At 38.9% G+C, this 22,960-nt stretch overlaps 1 protein-coding gene across 1 annotated transcript; it reads left to right on the plus strand.

Moving 5' to 3' along the window:
- Positions 1–204: 204 nt before the first annotated feature.
- SMG7 (Telomerase activating protein Est1) lies at positions 205–7,421 on the plus strand. The gene is made up of 8 exons (XM_078587950.1): positions 205–260; positions 1,108–1,213; positions 2,150–2,740; positions 3,056–3,181; positions 4,129–4,346; positions 4,436–6,164; positions 6,257–6,401; positions 7,024–7,421. Exons 2-6 carry the CDS (start codon positions 1,139–1,141, stop codon positions 6,138–6,140), a joined length of 2,715 nt encoding a protein of 904 aa, XP_078444076.1. The 5' UTR covers positions 205–260; positions 1,108–1,138; the 3' UTR covers positions 6,141–6,164; positions 6,257–6,401; positions 7,024–7,421.
- Positions 7,422–22,960: the final 15,539 nt, after the last annotated feature.

The raw sequence follows: 22,960 nt of genomic DNA on the forward strand, positions 1-22,960 counted from the left end.
TGCATTGTTCAAGTATGATAAGAAGGTTAATATTAAAGTATTTTATCCCATTGCTGAGGAATTAACTTGCTGTTATCGGGAGTCAAGGATTAATTTTAAAATTATTATATAGGTGGATTTATGGCCCATAAGATTGAATTTATTTTTGTAAAAAAGGGGAAATAAGGGGGGTATAAATAGCGGGCGATATTCGGAGAAGGGGATGGGAAAGAAAAGAGGGGGGGTCGTGGGCGATTCTGCCCAAATCTCTACGCCGGAGGGTAAGCGATTCTCAAATTCTCAACTATTTCGCTGTTGATTGATTCGTGAACATCGTGGCTTAATGGATTTCTGTATCATTGGGTAATTGCGAACATCGTCTTCTCATCCTGGGATTCGAGGGTTTGGATCCGTGATCGGTGTTTTTTTTCGGTATGTTGATATTATGCCGTCGGATTAGGGTTTCGTGTCAAAGGATTTGGTTGGGAGTGAGGTTTTGGAAGCGATGGTGTGATTTGTTGGCTTGATTTTCCAATTGGAAGTAATTTTTTTTCTTTTGTTGACATTTGCTTGTTTAAAGTTTGGGATCTCTTGGTCGATTTGGGTTTTAGCTTTTTGCTACTGTTGATCCTCTTTTTGGGATATTGTTGCGAGTGGCGGAGTGTTATATTCTTATTTATTAGATTTATTTTTGCGTTTGTATGTTTATATATCGTTTTTGGGATCATTGAGTAGCCACGAGAATCATCTTCTTCAACTGGAATTTGAGGATTTAGGTCCAGTAAGTAGGATTTGGGTTTCAGGTGGAAGGATTGGGTTGAGAGAGGAGTTTTTGAAGCGGCGATCGAACTTCTGTAGCATAATTTTCAAATTTTCTGTTATCCAGCTTTTCTTATTCAATTTAGGTCACAATTTTTTCAGTTTCGTCGACGTTTTTTCGTCTCGGTGTGATGTCGCAGTTGATTTGGCTTTTAACTTTTGTTTCTATTGATCGTCTTTTTGGGGGTATTACTTCGAATCGGTGAGATTAATGTGTATGCTAAGTAAAATTATTTTTTGCACTTCTATTTCTTTGTGTCTAACAGTCTGTGATTATTTTCTTTTTTTCTCCTTCATGGTTATCTTTAGACGGACCTGAAAAAACTTGATTTGTGCATGGATGAGCAATCCTGATATGGACAGTAGCCCTCCTGTTTCTCGGTCTAGGGAGGTTGCCCAACGTCTCTTCCAAAAGGTATGTCCTATGGTCGGAACTTTTTGGTTCTTCATGCGAGTATTATTCGTTATATTTATAGTATTAATTTTTTTCCGATTTATGCGTTTCACACTGGTCGTTTTTGTTGTCTTCTTCTCGTTATTCTACCTGTGAATAACTTCATTTACCCTTTAAATGGTGCTAAACTTTCCTGGGGTTTCTAGGCTTTATTTTTTGCAATTTCGGGGGCTTGCTGGAGTGTCTGTTTGAAGTTTACAGAATGAGAAAGATGCTGGAGACGGCTTTGAAATGTCGACCTTAAAAAATATATTGTGATTTCGTTCACGTAAAATTATCATCTTTTGCAAATATCGACTCGATAATTCAACGTAATCTACTGAGATATCAAATCATGTTAGACAATCAAGGAGTGCTCTTTCGATGAAAAACGTTTGAATTTCGTTTGACTCTTTGACCCGCGAATTTTTCTTAGGGTTATATGTTTTCATATGAGAAAATTTGAGAGGTTTCAGGCGTTTCTTCTATAACACTCAAATCATGTGAAAACTGTTGGATATGACTTTGGATGTCTAAGTAAGAAAAAATGTCATATAGATGTCTTGCGAATGTCATTTATATAAGTAAATCGTGTGAAAAATGCCAGCTCTAGATTCGACCTAATTTAATTAGATATCCTTTTGGATATCTAATTAAATGACGTTAGAAGAATCAAGAAGTGTCCTTTTGGATGGAAAACTTGTGAGTTTCATTCGCCCTTCCAGTCTTCCAAAGTTTTTCTTAAGGATTCAGGGTGTTAGTAAAGCTAAATTGAGGGGCTTGCTTTTTCTTCAAAGAAAATATTGGGGGCTTGCCGGTGTCTATTTTAGATCTTTACATGATGTGAAAATTATTGGAGGCTACGTTCCCTTTGTTGTTTTATCCTTCGCATCTTAATGTAATAATAATAATTTGCAGAATCTTGAGTTGGAAGAAGCACGTAGGAAGGCAGCAAAATTGAAAATTCCTTCCGATCAGAATGCGTGGAGCCAGATGCGTGACAATTTCGAGGCTATACTCTTGGAAGATCATGATTTCTCGGAAAAGCATGGAGTAGAATATTCCCTGTGGCAGCTTCATCATAAAAAAATAGATGAATTTCGGGCTCATTTGAATGCTGCATCGGCTGTTTCTCAAGATGGGAAATCACTTTCCCGACCAGATCGAGCAAAAAAGATATTTTCCAGCTTTAAAAGCTTCCTTTCCGAGGCCTCTGGATTCTACCACGATCTGATACTAAAGATAAGATCCAAGTATGGCTTGCCATTGGTTTACCTTTCAGAGGGTCTGGAAAACGAATCTAATGCCTCAAACGATTCAAAGAAATCAGCTGACGTTAAGAAGGCGCTGATATCTTGTCATCGTAGTTTGATTTTTCTCGGCGATCTTGCTCGGTATAAAGGGATGTATGGGGAGGGGGACTCGGCTTCACGCGATTATGCAGCAGCATCAAGTTACTATTTGCAAGCTGCTTCGCTCTGGCCTTCGAGCGGCAATCCTCACCATCAGGTTATTTTGTTTTTCAGTATTTTTCAGTTTTAGGAGATCGTTTGTGTTATGTGTTAATCTTTAGTGTAAATGTTTTTGGGCAACTTGTTTCATTTTTATCTCAATTCATATTGACTCAGATGAACATATGGCAATTTATCAAAATTTTATTGAACTTAATGTCTAGAGTTAAAAGTTTTACCCTTTTTGAAAGCTTGCTATGTTATTGATTTCCACTGATGATAATGAAGTTGTAACAATATCAATAGGTCTTGTATCACCGATTTTGTTGTGTATTTCTATCTCTAGCATTAAATGGTGAATGGTTTTTGGCAGCTTGCTATATTATCTATTTGTACTGACGAGAACGAAGTTACAACGATTTATCGATACTTTCGGAGCTTGGCAGTGGAGAACCCTTTATTGACAGCCCGAGACAACCTGACCGTGGCATTTGAAAAGGTATCTAAACCCTTGCTTTCTTTGGGATAGATTACTTTGAACTCTGCTCTACTTTCATTTCATGCTTTTTGTCGTTCCTTTTTTCTTTGATTTCCATGCGTCCGTAATGTGTCAATTTGCAAATGGAACATTATGTGAGGGGAGAAAAATTCATGTTAATATTCTTCATTATGAATTCTGTCACATCATCAGGTGCTTCTTTCATTAACGCTTCATTTTTTTTTTGAAGAAAAAATAATGACATGATATTTGATTATTTTCTTTCAGACATTTTTTTTTGAAATAAGGATAGGGGAGATCACACAAAGTCGGTGACCTTCCCAATTCTCATTGTTTGAATGAGAAGACCGATCCTCATTCAGACAATCGGTCTTCTCATTCAAACAATTTGTCTTTACTTTCAAGAAACTTGCTTGTAACGTCATTATCATAGTCAGAGACTCTGTTCATTTTAAAATATTAAGTTACGTTTGTAGGAGTTTCTGTCGCGTTATTTTTCTTCTCATGGTTCGTACTTTGATCCTGTATTTTCTAGTTTGATCAGTGATGTTCCATTCAGTGTCTTCTGTTGGTGAGTGATTGCTGTATTTTCTAATTGTGAAATGGTTGGTGGGCTACTCTTAAAATGTGAAACAGTGTCAGAGTAATTAAACATATTTTTTACAATCTCAAAATTCAAATGCATATTCCAGAAGTATTTGAACGGAATCCAGTGAATTGTCTCTTATTTTTGTCGTGCCTTGATTTCATTATCATGGGAAGCGTTTCTTCAAAAAAAAATATCATGGGAAGTGTTATTTGTAAGATTGATGTAGTTTAAAATAGGCTGCACAAACTTTGGCTTCTGCAGGCTAGTTGTCTCTGCCTTTGAGGATTTTCCTTTCAAGATACTTCTGGAAGACCTTTGACAATATGTTTATTTTTTTTGTTTTTCCTGTATCTGTCAGAATCGCCAAAAATGCTCTCAACTCCCTCCCAATCCCCAAGCTAGCCCATTGAAGATAAGGACGACTGGTCGGGGCAGAGGGTATAGTGGAGCTCCGGAAAAATCTCTCAAACGGGAGGATATTTCTGTAAAAAATAAAGAACTTAACATGCCCGAAATTTTCAAGGCCTTCTGTGTTCGTTTTGTTCGCCTCAATGGGATTCTTTACACAAGAACAAGGTAAGTTTTCATACATTTTTCTTTAGAATGTTTGCCGCATCATCATATAAACCTTCATCTCTAAAGTGTGTAAACCTCTACTCATCCAGCTTGGAAACCTTTGCGGAGATTTTCTCCTCATCGTTGAGTAATCTGTCAGATCTTCTTTCTTTGGGGCAAGATGAATCAGTTGACGGAATATTTCTCCTAAAGCTTGTAGCCATCCTCATTTTCTCCGTCTACAACGTGAGCAAAGAATCTGAGAACCAATCATATGCCGGAATTCTTCAGCGGTCTGTTCTACTGCAGAATGCCTTCACAGCTGCCTTTGAGTTCATGGGTCTTGTCCTTAAGAGATGTGTAGAGCTGCACGATGTCACGACAAGCTATCTACTGCCTTCGGTTCTGGTTTTCACTGAGTGGCTGGCCTCTGATCCTGATATTGCTTCTGGCATTGAAGTTGAGGAAAAACAAGCTTCGGCGAGATCTTTATTCTTTACCCACTTTGTATCGTTGATGAATAGGCTCTTGCTGACTGGAGCTGTGTCCTTTGGCGGCGAGGAGGACGCCTTTTTTCAGATGAGCCGGTACGACGAAGATGAAGAAACAGAGAACCTTACAGCTCTGTGGGAGGACTTCGAATTGAGGGGATTCGTCCCCTTGGCTCCTGCGCATCTGATCTTAAAATTCCCTTCCAGTCAGTCTTATGTTACACAGGGAAGTGGCAAAGGGAAGAAATTTCGCATTCAGAGGATTCTTGCTGCCGGAAAAGCGTTGACTAATGTAGTCATCGTTGATCAGAAAAAGATATACTTTGACTCAAAGGCGAAGAAGTATATTCTGAGTGACCAACCTCCGAGCAATGAAGATGAAACTCCCAGCAGTCAGTCGAAGGTACAGATACCCAGCGATGGAGAAGAAGATGAGGTGATACTCTTTAAGCCTACGATCTCTGAGAAACCAATAAATGGTCACGGTAAATCTACAATCTATGATGTCTCCAATGGAGTTACTTCGTCTGATTGGAGCAATTACCCAGGTGCAAATTTGTCTATTCCTTCTGTGACAAACGCTCATGTAAACCCACTGATGAGCTCTCCTCAGCAACCTCTTCAAGCTCTATCTGGCGGTTACTCGATCACTGGCGGGTTCCACCAACCAATGCAAAGCGTTTATCCTACTTCGATGTGGTCGATGAACCAGAATTCATTCTCCGATGGGCTGCAGAATCTAAGGCTCACTGATGAGAATTTCCGCCCCAACAGAGGACCGTGGGGAGGCTTATCTTTGATTCCTGATGGGCTCGCTCCTGCTGGTGACTGGTTAAAGCCCGTTCGGCCTGTCATTCCACCAAACCCTGGCGTGTTCTTGCCTATGGGAGCTGCTCAAAATGACGTCATTATGACATCATCTCCCACAGTTTCAGATCCTACATGGCAAGCTCCTGTAAGCCGACCTGTTAGACGTCTGGGGCCTCCCCCGGGCTTTAGTTCCGTGCTGCCAGAACGGAAGCCGTTGGATTTGAAGGAGCAGAGCGCTCTAGTAGATGATTATGGCTGGCTGGACGGGTATTCCGCAGCCGTTAATGGTCCTGTAAGCGGAGCTTCATTGAGTAATGGCACTCTTGTAGGAAATAGGCCGCAGGAGGTGATTTCAAGTGTTGGAAATAGTGATACTAACAGTTTACTTAGCTTTCCTTTTCCGGGTAAACAAGTTCCTTCGCTACAGCAGATCCAGAATCTGAAGCAGGGGAATCAGCAGCCCGTTCCGGAGATAGAAAAACCTCAATCCCTCTGGCCCAACTACTTTGTGTGAGGAAGATATCTGCTGTTCATTATGGTATGGCTCCATCTTTTCCTACTTTCCTTGTCGAGCTTGGGGAGTGATTCATTTAAGTTTTTCCTTCTAATTGATGATGGTTCATGTTGCAGGAAATCTATCGGTTGCTTGGCTCGTGTCCTGGTGCTTGTTGGGAGTTTGGCCTCTATTTTCCAACCCTTTCAGTTTCAGAGTATTTCTTTTTGAGTATGGATATGGCCATTCTGAAGGCGCTGTTGGTTCACGTCCCCACTGATGGTATAATTTCTCTGCTCTTTGGCAAGGATCGCCGATATCTTACTGTTATTGGCTCAGTATAATATGCTCCATGATTGGACGCTCTTCTCTGGGTTCTTGTTACCCCTATCACAAATATCATTTCCTTGTTTTTGGTTTGTCAATGACGACAACGATGATGGATGATGGCAATTTAAGATACCTATGAACGATGACAACAGTCGTCATCATCATTCAAATTCCCAGAGCCTTCATCATCATTTTCATCATCCATCAGTCGATGGTGAACCCTCATCGTCATCTGATTTCCAAGAGACTTCATCGGCATCCATCCGATATATGTCGTCATCATCATCATGTTCCAGATTCCAAGAGCATTCATCATCATTGTCACCAGTCATTGTCACGTCCATCCACCAGTTGATGACGAATCTTCATCGCCATCCGCTTTTTCAGATTCTTCATTCCCACTGTGATTGGTTTAAGCTGAGATAGAGCATTCAATCATGTCATCATCGTCAAGATAGCCATCCATTTAATTTGTCATCATCATCATCATCATCATGTTGTTCTCGTTGTCCTCGTCTAATGCACGTTGGAGAAGTTATCATTTTGAAGAATCTGATTTCACTTTGTATTACAGGTTTTCTGAGCTTGCTGGAGAAGTAATCTCATCAAGAGAGAGAAGGAAGAGCCCAGATGGATGAAACTATGAAATCTTTATGGAGGGGAAGGTGCCGAATTTCTGAGAACAACCAAGTCCTGGTATGTGCTGTCAATCTCAAAGCCTCCTCTGATGCCATTTACCACTCTTAGAACTGTTCAGTCTTGCCATTGTGCCTGATGCTGGGCATGGGAGGAGAAAGTGCTGTGGTGAAGCTATACAGGTAGAAGTTCCTTTTTAAGAAAAAAAAATAAGAGCGTTTCGTCTATAATAAAGAGTTCTTATCCTGGTGTATCAACTTTGTTTGGAACTTTGATGAAGACATATATTTGTAGTACAACAATTTTCATCTCCTTTGTTAAATGTGTCTTATCTCATCGGAAGAGGTCATTTTTTTTATTTACTTGGGAAAAATAAAGATATTTCTTGTTTCTAGGATGAATTACATCTAGACTAAAGTTCTTTTCCTGGTCTATCAACTTTGTTTGGAACTGTGATGAAGACATATCTTGCAGTACAACAATTTAAATGCGTCTCATCTCAGCGGAAGAGTGCGTTTTAATGATTAATTTGTGAAAAATATATATGTGTATATATATATATTTCCGGTTTGTTTGTTGAATTATCAAAGTTATTTTTCCTGGTGTATCAACTTTGTTTCGAACTCTGATGAAGCCATATCTTGAAATACAACTCTTTAAACGCGTATCGTCTCAGTGGAAGTGTGTGTTTTTATAATTTTGTTGGAAAAAATAAAGATATTTCTGGTTTGTAGTGCTGAATTACATATAGAAACAAGGGTTCTTATCCTGGTGTATCAACTTTGTTTGGAACTTTGATAAAAACATCTTTGTCTAGTACAACAAATTTCAAATGTCCTTTGTTAAATGTCTCTTATCTCAGTGGAAGAGTGCATTTTTATAATTTACTTCTCTGGAATATTGGTGTCCAAATGCTCTTTAGAACTGTTCAGTCCAAATGCTCTGCAACTGGTGCAATTATTTGAGGTATGCACAAATGTGCATCCTATGCCTAGTTTAATCTGACCAAATAATTCTTGATTTGCATTCTAATTGCTCCGGTTTGCCATTTAACATTTTTTCATACTTATTTTTATTCTCTTTTTTTTTCAACTGGAGAGATCATAGAACTTAACATAAACTAGTTCATTGTCTTTGCTTGGGAGATCATAGATAAACATTCCATAAATAAGGAAAGCATATGAGAGATTAATGTCATGCTTATTATATTGTAACTATTTAATGGTTGAGCTATTACATTCTTACTCTTTAAATGGTAGTGAACAAGCCTGTGAAGTTTGAAGTTTGTTTTATGAAGTACTTTGGGTTTCAAAAATTCAAAATTTCCAAATTAAAACCAAGCATTACCATTAAATAAAGTGTATTGATATTATTCATGGATAAAAGTTTAATTATTAGTTTCAATGATAAAAACCATAGTGAGAAACTAAATTATGCGGGGACTCAATTGATTATGATTTTATTATAAAGCAACAACCAGAAACTGGTTCACTTTTTTCACTTCTCTTTAATTATACATATTCTTCTTACTTTACATGATTATATCCCAGTCCGTAATTTATAACTTCAGCAGGAATAATAATGAAATAGAACTGTTATATATGTGAAGTGTTAGTTTCAAATTTCATCCGTCGACAAAAATGAGACATTCTCCTGGTAAAAAGAGAAGCCTCTTCTCAATATCAAAATACTTTCTCCCTTCTTATTTAAAATATTTTAGGGTTCTTGATATTTTGAAGATAAATCATTTTTCCTTCGTTAAATCATTTCGTGAGTCGCACACTATCTGGGTAACTGGGGTTATTTAATCGTTGTCACTTCCATGCTTCCTTCATCTGAAACATATGTTTATAGATTTATGTTTATTTTGTTACCCTAGAAGTTAAAGACCAAGTTGTCTAATATAATCTAGGAACTTATCTGTCCTCCACACCATCTCTTTTATATTTTTCCCTTGATTCAGCTAAAAAGAATAAAACTCAGTGTGGTATATTGAATGACTAAAAACTTTCACTTTGGAGGTTCTTTGATGTATGGTGCACATATTTAGCACATCATCTTCAATGTTCATAAAGATGAAATATTTATTTTTCATCAATTTATATGAATATTTTTAAATAACATTTTTTTCTTATATTCCAACTGACAGGTCCCATTCTGAGCATCATATAATATGAATTTAAGGGCCATTCTCAATGAATCAATGAAATAACACATTTTGTAGAGAGTTAACACCAAATTTCATTCGATGCAATTCAATATTGAGGCATACTTTTTTCACATATAGTGAAGTATGCGTTTTGTGCACTAATCAATGAATACATACCCGTAAAACTTAATTACCAGATTGGGTATTTTTTAACCTTTGGCATTTAATTTTTGTATATATATTATATATATAGTTTATTGATATTACATATTTCTGGAGCTAGTTTAAGAAAAAAAAGAAAAAGCAACCAATGCATGCCTATGATACATCCCAAGGCACTGCATTGCAGAAACCCAACACACAGCTTGGGAGTGGTCTGGGTGCATCCCATGAGCAGACCACAGGCCCAACCTGGCACCATCCTTGAAGCCATCTGAACCATGTCACCAGCGGGTGGACGCTACTCGACTATCTGATCTTCATGATGAAGATCAATTGGTAAAAGCCACTATTTATGCATCGAGCTTTTGCGGGACCAAAACATTACAGCTCTGGCTATGGGAGGTCCTTAGTTAACCAGATGCAATGCCCTCATGGGTTGGATCCAAAATTACTGGGTTCATCTTTATGAGATGGATCCAAAATTAATGGGTTGAAAATATGGCTTTGACGGCCCTTGGATCAACACCCTAGTCCTAATTAGGGTTTGATGGTATAGGTCCGGTCCAGGTTTTTTGGAAAGACCTAAACCTTACCTAACGTTCGGTTCTGTTCCGGTAAGTTTTTCTTCAGTACCCTTTTGGTCCAATCTAGTCCCAGCCTGGTCAGGTTGATTAATCAATGTCAAAGTCATAGTTGAATATTTATGTTGATGGTTAGGTTGAATATCAACATAAAAAGCTTTATAATTTCTGGTAATAAATGCCCCTTTGCCTCCCATCTTTCTCCCCCCTCTCTTTCAGTCTCCCTCCACACCTCTGTTTCTCAATGGAGAACTATCGAGGTGAATAGAGAATAGTGAAACCGAGGAAGAGGTATTGATGGGTTCTTGCAGCCCAATTTCAAAGAACTCCTCTTCGTCAAGTGGGTACCGGCAGGCGGTCAAATACACCACATCTATGTTGAGATAATATATTTATAATTAAAAAAATATATTTAATAAATATTTATTAATATACTTCTCCCTCTGGTCCAATTTGACCCTTGGAACTAAATCTGCCTGACCAACAGGTCCACCCTCAAATGGAGGACCTACGGTCCAGGTATGGTCCACTCTGATCAATCTTTGGTCCTAAATGTCCAACCCTAGTCCTTATCCTGGGTTGACACAAATGAGCCTTGAAGTCAAGAAAGATACAACCTCATACATCAATCAAGGTCTGATAAGTGCCATCTATTCGTTTTGATCTTTTTTGCTGATGTATGTACCTATAATAGGAGGGAGAGGCAGGCAGGGCTTAAGCCAAAAGACCTCCATTGACTCTCAATGAAATCTGACATTGGCACCACAAGATGAAATGTATGTATATATTTGATAGTATAATATAGAGCTTATGTATTTAGAATATCCAAACAACATTAACATCAAGAGTATTACTGAATAAAATAAAATAAAAATAAAAATATTCCTCTTACTCTCTACTATGGCATTTTGAAGGCTGCAGTTAATGTCGTCAAATCTACTCTTAAAATATAACGTTACATTTTATTATATATGATATGGCTCCCAAATAAAATTTAACTTTGATACACTATATGAGTGCTTTATCTCTCCTACTTCATATTTTTCATGAAACTATCTTATTCTACCGACCATGTTTATTGTCTTCCTATTATTATTGCACTATACAATATTAAAAGTTTCCCAATAAATATTAGGTTATATATTTTAAGATATGTAATACCAAATATTAGTGGGAAATTCATACACATTAAAGATGAATACATAATTTAATGAAGCTATTATTTTACGAGAATATTATATATAGTATTATCCTGATCTCGTGTTACTTAATTTACTTTAATTAAGGTAAAATGCTTGTCCTCTCTCTCACAAATGATATATCTAATTATATCATTTCTACATTATTATTTCCATTATTACCATATCATTTGGTGTAAATAATAAAATTATGATCACATTTCCAATAAAATGTATTTAAATATTTAATATCTTTTCTTCGTAAAAGTGTCATTTCTTCTCTACTCGTATCTTCCATATATATTATTACCAATATATCTTAATTAAGTATCATCTTCTCTAACTGTAGCCACTGGTTAATGCAGAGAGGGCTATACTCATAATTATACGATGAATGAGTTGAAATCCAATATTATTTTCTCGAAGAAAAAATGAAACCTAATGATAAAGAAATGTCCCTGATTTTATCCTTCACAAAAAAATCCTTTTTGATCAAGTTCATCATAGTTCTTAGTCGTTCACTTTTATGTAACTTAGATAGAGAAATTTTAATTGCCATAAGAAGTGTCTACGTTATGTTATTGAAGAATCAAAATTACTTTAATCAAAATTAGTTTTTGAAAATAAGGAGGATTCAAATTGCTTTTTCCAAGCCAAAAGGCATTTTTTAAATATATAGGTAAAAAATAATGAGATCATCTTAAAATTCAACACATATTTAAAAATGATCTGTAATGTTAATCTAATACAGAAGTCCACCTTAAGGCATTTAAATATAAACATATTATTGTGGTTTTTTCATGAATCTTATCTTTAGGTCTCTCTTTTTTCTAGGGCATCATTTTCACACAGTATCAAATAAATTACACGGGGCACCAAAAGACAGAAGGGAAAAAATAAAAGTTAGATTAAGCAGGTGAGAATTCGTATTTTTATATCTCTCAGTTCTAGACTTTGATGCCCTAAAATTCCTATAAAATCAGAAAAAAATACGAGAAAAACAAAACTTCCTATACAATCAACAAGTATTTTTGGAGATCATTTTTCTCTATGATCTATCTGTAAGTTTAGCTTTGGTGAAGTCCCTTGATGCTTTTCCTCATTATGTTTTTTATCAACACTACTAATTTAGTATAAAATAAAACAAATACACATTTAAAAAATCAATCCAAAAGTAGGAACTCACTTTACATGTATGAATTTACATGCATATTTTTATCTAACTATAATTGATTTTCAATCACTAATGATCACATGACTTCAATAAATACACATTTTAAATAATCAGCATCCTCAAACCAATTTACTCTTATCTGAAAGTATAAAATCTTTATCCATCCCAAGATATCTGAATATCAAACTTTATTTAAACATATCTAAATATATGTTATTCCTATCCTTCCATCAATTCTTTAAGGTATTTTAAAGGTATTTAATCAAAGCCTATACTACCACTCAAGTTTTAAAGATTGAAATAAGATATCATTTCAATATTCTTTTTTTTTTCCTAATTGGACCTCCATGTAAATCATATTCTCCCTATGTTTTATGGAGTTAACATACTCTGATTTCACTTATATTTTACTATACTGGAAAATAATTTAGACACATAACATATGAAAGATACATGTAAATTTAATCTATATAAAATATATAAAAGTGGCTAAACTTTTTTCTTCTGATATCGTATTTAGATATGCAATGCAAAAGCAATATCATGAATTGACTTTTTTCATGGAATTGAAACATCTTTGAGTTGGCAAAGAAAAATCTTCTAAAACCTTTGTGAATTTAAATGATTGAGACGCTAAATCAAACAATCATATTAAAAAAACTAAAACATGAAAATAGAAACATAGATAATATATTCTTGGTTTGTTTTGATGGCATAATTATAATCTGAATAACCTATATGTGGTTACACATGAAAAAATTATATTCAAAACCCAATAAAGTCAAAAACACATTTAGTAAATCTTTATATCTAGTTTCTGAAATCATACCTTATGTTTGTAAAAAATTAAATATGTTAAGAGTAAAGAAACATCTTGGAGTCCTCTACAAATTTTCCTCAACAGCTTGTAATTTTTAAAGGGCTGATATTATTAATCAAACATTTATGTTAGAAGATGAAAATATGAACATTAGGAGAGAGATAGATGGTATTACAAAATAAGGGTAATTTTTCTCTCCTTTAGGTTTTCTTTAAATTTGGATTCGTATCTATGTACCACAAAATTAAGAGACAACATTCCTTTACTCCTGAACGATAGACGAAATGTATTTTTCAGGTTGAATATTGACAATTTTTAAAATTTGATTAAATAATGTATTAAAAAATTAGTCATATTTAGTTCATTTTATCCCATTCGAACATTTATCAACAATGATGAAATCGTTGATGTCATCATGTATATTATTTTTTAAAAAATAAGTTTTATAGGGAGACTTTTTAATGTTGAATTTTTTCTAAATAAATCCAAATAATTATTTTAAGTATCCATGAAAATTTTAAATCAAACCTTACAAGACCTATAATTTTTTTCCTTTTAGTAAAAATAAAATATTTAATAATTGGCTTGTTTTGGACATACCTGTGCAATAACTGCGTTACTTGGGCGTTTTAATCTATTTGGGTCGATGCACAATAATGCGAATAATTTACAATACAGTTTGATATCCTGAAAATATTAAGTCCAGATGATTATAATTATCTATTAAGCATGATTTCAAAAGTTAAGCATCTTCATTAAAATGTAGATATCATGTAGTAACTCATTTTATTTCATTAAAGAATGATTGATTTGTACACCATATTATGGGATAGGTTGTTTTAGACCTATATGAATTGTTGACATTGTCATGATCTACATCATAATTATGTGATCAAAGTGGAATTGTGATAGAATCAAGTTGAAATTGGCTTAGAAGAAAGCATTCTAGATCAGCTTTCGCGGCTATAAAAGATTACAATAATTTCTTCCAGATGTGGAATCCTATGTGGCAGAGGTTCAGATCCATAAACTTCACTATGGATGCAATGATTAATGAGAGGAAAAGTCAATGGTATTTGTAATCACATCATTAGAGAATTGATTTAGAAGCTGGTGTTACAGAAACAGTCAACCAATTAAGTCAATACAAGAGATATGCTGATGATGCTTTGTACAATTTACAGTTAAACATTTATAGGGTAAATAATAAAAAAGCACTAAATAGAGCAAATGATACAACAATGCATTTTAATGTGATTTTCACATAGTTTACCAGTCCAAACATTCTTTGTAAAAATATGCTTAAAACATTGATAATTTTAATAAGATTAGTACTCCCTCTAGTATGTTTTTGGGGGAAGGAAGTTAAATTGAAGGAAGAAATAAAAAAAGAGAACATAAGACACCTTCTCGTGTGTGGGCCTTATGTAGGCCTCATACGTTGGCCTTATGTGGGCCTATGTGTGCCAGCGATTAGGGGTTCCATGTGCGGCCAGCTTGAGTGCTGTGCGCTGCTAGCTGGCAGCTTGTTTGAGTGCTGACAGCTCCCTCCTTCAGCTGGCCATGAAACCCCCTTAAAAAACAACTGTATTTCTTGTATATATAGAAATGGCATTTAGTCATTTATTTTGCTTTTTCCAATATGGGATTGTATCTCAACATTTTTTTGAGCTCTGCATCGGGCTGGGCTGTTAAGTGATGAGACAGATCATGGTGTGACAGGCGGAAAACTTCATGAAACATAAGAAGAAGAGATGATCGAGCTTTGAGCCGGTCCGGCCCGAAGTCCCCGTCATGTCTGTCCGTTTTAAGTAAATGGACATGATCTCACACATCCAGTCTCTTCACGGATGATTGGATAGTTAGGCATGTTTCATAAATTTAATTTTCTTCTTTCTTTTTCGGGAAAATACTATGAAAGAGCATGAACTTTCATTTTTGTCAGCCGGGCAGCATGAACTTTCATGCTTGTTCAAAAAATAGCACGAACCAATAAGAAGACGCCAAGTGGCTTCTTTTTTTTTGTCAACGACGGTCAACTGCTGATGTGGCTTCCACCGTGGCAGCCAGGTGGACTCCACGATGGCATCCACGTCTCGGCCGCCGCCGATGCCGGCCGTCTCCGTCTGCCGATGAAGCCGCCCGTCTCCGTCCCCCGCCGCCGCCCGTCTCTGTCCGCCGACGCCGCCCGTCTCTAGCTGCCGCTGCGTGTCTCCGACCGCCGACGCCGCCCGTCTCCGGCCGTCGAGGCCGCGCATCTCCGGCCGCCGCCACCGCGCGTCTCTGGCTACCGACGCCGCCCCTCTCTAGCAGCCGACGCCGCCCGTCTCCGGCTACCGCCGCTGCCGCCCGTCTCCGGCCGCCGACGTCGCCTGTCTCCGGCCGCCGACGCCGCCCGTCTTCAAACTGCGAATGCCGCCCGTCTTCAAACCACGGACGTCGCCCATATCCGGCTGCCGACGCCGCCCGTATCTGGCTGCCGACGTCTCCCGTATCCGGCCACCGACGCCGCCCGTCTTCGGAATAGACGCCCAGTCTCCGGCCGCCGATGCCCATATCCGGTGGCCGACGCCCGTATCCGGCGGCCGACGGTGCCCATCTTCAAACCGCGGACGCCGCCTGTCTTCAAACCGCAGGGAAGAAGGACGAAGAGGAGAAGAAAAAGAAGAAGAAGAAGAAGAAGAAGAAGAAGAAGAAGAAGAAGAAGAAGAAGAAGAAGAAGAAGAAGAAGAAGAAGAAGAAGAAGAAGAAGAAGAAGAAGAAGAAGAAGAAGAAGAAGAAGAAGAAGAAGAGGAAGAAGAAGAAGAAGAAGAAGAAGAAGAGGAAGAAGAAGAAGAAGAAGAAGAAGAGGAAGAAGAAGAAGAAGAAGAAGAAGAAGAAGAAGAAGAGGAAGAGGAAGAGGAAGAGGAAGAAGAAGAAGAAGAGGAAGAAGAGGAAGAAGAGGAAGAAGAGGAAGAAGAAGAAGAAGAAGAAGAAGAAGAGGAAGAGGAAGAAGAAGAAGAAGAAGGAGAGGGGGGCGTCGGCGGCCGGAGACGCGCGGCGCGGTGGCCGGAGACGGGCGGCGTCGGCAGCCAGAGACGCAGGCGCGGCGCCGAGACGGTGGCGCGGCGGCGGAGACGGGGCGTCGGCGGCCGGAGAGGCGGCGTCCGCGGCGAGACGCGCGGCGCGGCGAGACGGGCGCGCGGCGCCGAGACGGGGCGTCGGCGGCCGGAGAGGCGGTGTCGGCGCCAGAGACGCACGCGCCGGTGGCTGGAGACGAGCGGCGTCGGCGGGCGGAGCGGGCGCGCGCGCCGGAGAGGCGGCGTCAGCGGCCAGAGAGGGGGGCGTCGGCGGACGGAGACGGGCGGCGGCGGTGGACGGAGATGGACGGCGGCGTAGGCGGACAGAGACGGGGGGCGTCGGCGGCGGCCGAGACGTGGATGCCATCGTGGAGTACACTTGGCTGCCACGGTGGAAGCCACGTCAGCAGTTGACCGTCGCTGACCAAAAAAAAAGAAAATGCCGATTGGCGTCTTCTTATTGGTTCGTGCTATTTTTTGAACAAGCATGAAAGTTCATGCTGCCCGGCTGACAAAAACGAAAGCTCATCCTCTTTCGTAGTATTTGCCCTTCTTTTTTAGGCCTTCTAATTGGCTGCAACGAATGAGGAGGACAAAAGAACCACTAAACTGACTAATCTCAAAGGCCAACAATGACGGGGCGTGTTAATGGGGCATGATGATGAGGCTACAAGGGGTGCACTATCTAAGATGGGTCCATGGCTGCAATTTAATCACAGTTATCAACCCATCATATAGGACATCAAACGATCGGCGGGCAAAGATGTCCTTCGCCACCCCGACCGTTGTCCCCGTCGGTGATGGGGAGGACTATAACGCAATCCAACAGCTTTGAGAAGCCGTTTGACTGGTAGAGAATGAATGAAGTGTCGAGAGAGAAACTTTCTCGACCCTATAAATATGATTTTTTAAGCTTATCAAAGGCATCTCACCACAGGAGAAGAAGACCGGTGGGAGATGCTTCCAGCGGTGGAGCAAGCAGTAAGAGGAGAATGACACTTTTGTGATGAATCCATGCCCAGGAGGGTGCCAGAGAGAGCCCAGAGAGGCAAAGATTTGTATCAGCATTGAGGAGAAGAGCCAGCAGAACGAACACCAATGTTAGGTGGCGGCGATCGTTGCCCCACCCTTTGCTCTTTGAATCACGGCGAATATGGTAGGATCTCTACTTAATCCGCTAGGAAACTAGTTGATGAACATCATTGATTATATTTACTTCGATTTGAGTAGAAGTGAAGCTTGATTTCATCAGATTTTCATGAATCGATTTCGTTGTGGCAGTTCACTGAGTATCTAATGTGTGTTTGAGAATATTCATCGATTTATTAAAGTTCCTTCCCAATTTTTTATTATTATAAAATACATAAAAAAACATATTAAGTTTCTGTCTTTCGGCCTTATTGATGCATTTTGTCGAACATCAGCAAGGTGTTGACCAGAAAATCCTATTTTCTTTCAATTTTTTGCTACAAAAAAATGTATAAATATATAGAACTATACAATAAATATGCCTATATAAGTCATATTCTACTATTATAATTGACTTATTAATCATATATATTAATTCTTAATCACTCTTATTAGTCTCTCTATATTCTCTTAATCTTCCTCTCTATTTATTTAATTAATTAGTTTAATTATAAACTAGATAATCTCTATTCTCTTACCCATCTCCTTTAAGCTTTAACTCTTAGGATAAATAAGTAGTTCTCTATCTTGTTAACCTACATCTTGGTAAATATATAATTCCTAAAATTCCTATCATAAGTAACACTTTTTATTCCTTTCATTCTTCTTACCTATGACTAAGCTAAATACTTCTATCAATTAACTACTTACATCCTATTACCATAAAACCTTATTCACTAATATCCATTATCATTATATCCCCTTCCTATTTCACATAGTTTACTATTAATTCAATAAATAACCTCCTAGCTCCTATTAATAGTATTTTACTATTTTATCTATATTATTCATCTTCTTTACTTCTTCCACTATCTAAATTACCATCGCCTATAACTATATTACAATTAATGCATTTCAAATCTCTTACTTGTTTATTATTTTCAGTATGTTTAAAAAGCTATAAAAAATATCTGATATTCTCTGTCTCATATGTAGTTCTCTCATCCATCTAATATTTCCTCCACTTACTAAATACTTATCCCTTACGATATTCGCTATATTTATTACTATTACTACTCCGTAACTATAAATTGATTATAAAATTCACTTCTAAATGCCAGTCCTTGTGGAGATGACCTCGCTCCTACTATATACCTGAGTGAGTTTCTATTTTGAATCAAATTTATTTGATTTATGCAAATTAAAATTACAATGACAATAAAATTAATTACGTAATTTGACTTCATAAAAGCTCTTAATATTTTAGGACAGATTGCACATACGAATCTGGTGACGCTGCCTGATTACCCTGTGCGCCATCACTCCTGCTGTGTGTGTATCGCTACCGTTGACCCTACACTGACTGTTGTCGCCATATTTGCACACCTCTGCCATCGGCGCCGTTGCTCGTCGCTTGCGCATTTTGCCAGCATTGTACCCTGCCGCACACTGCGTGCGGCTGACTGCCTTGCATGCCCTGGCTGCCGCGCCCCTACGTGCCATCGTCGAAGAACTCCAGCACTTTTGCTTTGCCACCCTCCAGCGTCCCGCTCTAGCACTGCGTCCTGTCGCATATCGAGTGATGCCGTGCTAACCTCCGGCATGCCTCCATCATACCTGCTCGCACTGATCACTGCATCGACAAATACGTTGATGACGAGTGACATCACCGACGACGTACGTCATTCCCCTTTTCCCGTAAGTTATATTATCATCTAAAATATATTTTTGGCTGCACTCCATTGCATTTGGTTTAGAATAGGTGAGAGTTCATATTCAGAAAACTACGACGTGAGTGATTTCTTAGGTATGGGTCAAACCTGTCTGTTACGTGTGAGTGCCAATGGAATTATTCCGTTTGATGCCGTAGTTGCCGTCGTCACTCCGACAAGGGTCAAAAGGTCACCGTCATTGTCTTTGGTTGCCCACCTCGGGGCTTGGAGCCCCACAAAACCCCTTGAGTTGGGGCCTGCACGTACCTTTGCCTAGGTTCATCACATCATGTAGTTTCATTTCCCTTAGGGATGATGTCACTGACAACGTCCAGCATCACTAACACCTTGCACCGCTTGTTTTCTCAAACTAGACGAGGATGGTATTGTAAAAGAAAATTCTTTAATCCAAAAATATCTCGTGACTTCTTGCGACTTTGACAGAATGTATCATATTTTACACGTCATGTTTTGTATCCCCAAAGACCTTATAGAGTTGATGGTTCAGGGATTTAACCGCCAGAGGCTTAGAAGCTCTTTTTGTAAGAATGAGCTCTCGCTCAAGAATAAGAATGAGAGAGGAGATGAGATGAGAAGGAAATAGAGAGAATACACAAAAACTAGATTGAGACCATTTGTATTCTTGAAATTAAAAATGTCCCAGTTGGTTTGTATTAGTTATAGATATAATGGTTTTAAAACATAAAAATTGTCTGTTTTAGTCATAGCCATTATAACTAAATATAATGGCTATATTAAAACATACATGAGCCACAGATCTGTTTCCTGTTTAGATTTAATCATAGGCGTTATAACTAACACAGTTATGCTTGATCTAATATCCACTGTTGATATTTTTCATACCTGGATTTAATCCTAAGTGTACATATTTGATCCTATTCTATATTTGAACTTAGATTGAATCCTAATGTTTATTCTCATAACAAATAGATGGTATGTGCTCAATTATTACTAGCTATTCTTTATTAAGGATCCTATTGGACCAGCTGGCTGCTGACTTGATGCAGTGTTTGGTGTCTCACTTCACTCTTTTCGTGTATAAAAACTGGAAACTCTACAATGGATCTAATATATTTCTTGAATGAAAATGATTCTATGAAATTCCATCCTTAAATTTTGAATATTCACTTTCCATGAGACTTGTGGACAGTAAAAAATCAAACTACCAGTTGGCATACGATGATTTAGTTCCTTTTCTAAATTTGATTGATCGGATGATACAATCTCAGTTTGCTTGCAGACAACCGTTGTGTGGAGATACTTACTGGGTCATCACTAGTCTCAGGTTCATATCACATGAAATTTGTTTCAGATCATAACTATACTATCATAATGTACTAACTATTCATTTGAATTAGATGATGGTCATATTGTAGATGGAATATTATTAATTCAAAATAACTCACACAATTTTTGGACTTTTACCCAATGTATCTTCTTCTGTTCTCCATATTTAATTAATACACAATGATTTTACGTACATGAATTTTGGCCCTGTTCAACCAATTAATCAGCCAGCATGTATGACGAAAAATCCAAATTTCAACTGTGTTTTAGGCTCTTAATGACTGGATAACAGCTGTTCGCTTATAGGAGATAACTCTGTCCACATCTGCTAGGAAGGTCAGCAGCCGCATTTCCACACTTCAAGTGGAAATGTTTCACTAATGAGTAATACAAATATTTCTTTTTTTTCATGATGGGTCACATATTCTCTTTAACTAGACACAATTTAGAATAAAATCAGCCTTTAATTGTACTGGAATGAACCATCAAACATTGCTGCATTATAAATGTTACATTACTTAAGAAAATGAGTTAAACATGTGTAACCTAGTATTTCCATCAAAACAGTAATTCATAACTATCAAATAATTGCTGCCAAACACAAGGATAGGCTTACTAAAGGGGTGTTAATCAGAGCTTCTCTCTCATCCGAATTCGGCGATTTCGTCCTAACTTTCGCTAAAGTGCTCGGATGGAAGTGATTTTTGTTTCATTGGATTCAGAAGGCCTTAACCTATAGGAATCAACTACAAGAACACCATCAATAGATTCCTATAGCTCAGATTGGAGGCTTTGATTTCAAGAGGTAAGTTTTCTCATCCGAATTTTATTTTCAATAATTTAGATGATTCTGATGCTCGAACTGTACTAAATTTATACTTGATCTGTTCGTCTCGACGAGACGCATCTTTTTTAGATCAATTACCCTTGAATCTGCGTTTTTGAACAGAAAATTTGCATCTAAAATCTCCCTTGCCATATTAGGTAACTCGCAGCTTGCAATCCAATGCGGGCTGTAGAGTCACATGGGTGCCAGGGCCGCCCGTCCGATGTGGGTGCCACGTTGGAGGGGCTGGCGACCCTGGCAGCCAATGTGGAGGCAAAAAACGGGTCCACTAATACAATAGTGGACCTGTCTCAGCCCACATCAGCCATCGGAAGTGTCCACGATGTCGGATCCGCCAGCGTGGACACATCCGACCGCTACCTTAATACCATAAAAGACAAAAAAATAAAAAGTAAAAAAAACAAAAAAAACAGAATCTCGGCAGCGTTAAATGTTGCCGAGCAAGGGGTTCCCGAGTCCATCTGGACTGTCGCGACACCCACGTGTCGCGATCCCGATGGCCCACACAATGGACTCACGTTGGACCTCTCGCCGGTTCAAAAAATTGAGCCATTGGCAATCAATGCAAACGGCTCAATTAAGACGCCACTTTGCCTCGAGAATGACCCCTTAGCCATGTCAGATCCGACGGCCGTGAATGAATCTCCTCTCCAGATTGATTTATTCACGACCGTCGGATCTGCCACCTCATCCCGAGAGGATTCAAAAAACAACGACGCCGACAACCCATTAAGTGCGTTGCCGATAACCTCACCCCCCTCGCCGTCGTCCACCATTTTTGACCGTTCAACGCACTCTCAGCCGTTAGATGGTCCGATGGTCTACCAAACCAACGGCTCAGATCCGTCCACGCAGACTTCTCCACATCGGCCCACCGGCAAGGCTAACGTGGAGATTCTTGGTCAAGGTGACTTGGCTGAGTCACTTTGAGTCAATTTAAAAGACTCGGCTAACTCAGCCCGAGTCGACCGGGTCGGAAGCGGCCGACCCGACCTGGTTGACTCAGCCGACCCTGATCGAGTCGTCCGAGTCGACCGAGTCGCGAATGGCTGAATAGACCAGATTAAGTCGACCATTTCTGACGGAGTCGAACCAGTCGACAACGACCGAGTTGACCCGATCAACGCTGACCGAGTCGACCAGGCTAACTCGGTCAAAACTGACCAAGTTGACTCGGGAGACTTGGTCAACCCTCGCCAAGTTGACCATTTGGTCAATCCTGACTGAAGAAACTTGGTCAACTTGGTCAACTTGGTCAACTATTTGGTCAATTTTGACCGAGGGGACCTAGTTGACTCGGTCAAGCCTGACCGTGTTGACCCAGTCGACTTGGTCAACCCTCGCCAGGACGACTATTTAGTGAATCCAGATTGAGGAGACATGGTGGACTCGGTCAACCAGGTCCAGACTCCCTAGGTTGACTCGGTCAACCCCAACTTGGTCAACTTGGTCCAGATTGACCAGATTGACATGATCGACTTCGATCGAGTTGACCAGAATGACTTAGTCAACTCTGACCGACTCCATGAGACCCACTCAATCAATACTAGCTCGGTCAACCTTGACTTCGTTATTCCTACCAAGATTGACTCGGTCAACCTTGACTTCGTTATTCCTACCAAGATTGACTCGGTCAACCTTGACCTGGTCGACTAGGGGAACTCGATCAACAATGATTGAGACTATTACGACGCCACAGTCAACCTTGCGCATATTGCCTCAATCATGTGCAATCCTATCAACCCGGTCAAATCGGT

This window comes from Wolffia australiana, chromosome 15 (assembly GCF_029677425.1).
Source record: "Wolffia australiana isolate 7733 chromosome 15, ASM2967742v1".
In the NCBI taxonomy this organism is placed as follows: Eukaryota; Viridiplantae; Streptophyta; class Magnoliopsida; order Alismatales; family Araceae; genus Wolffia; species Wolffia australiana.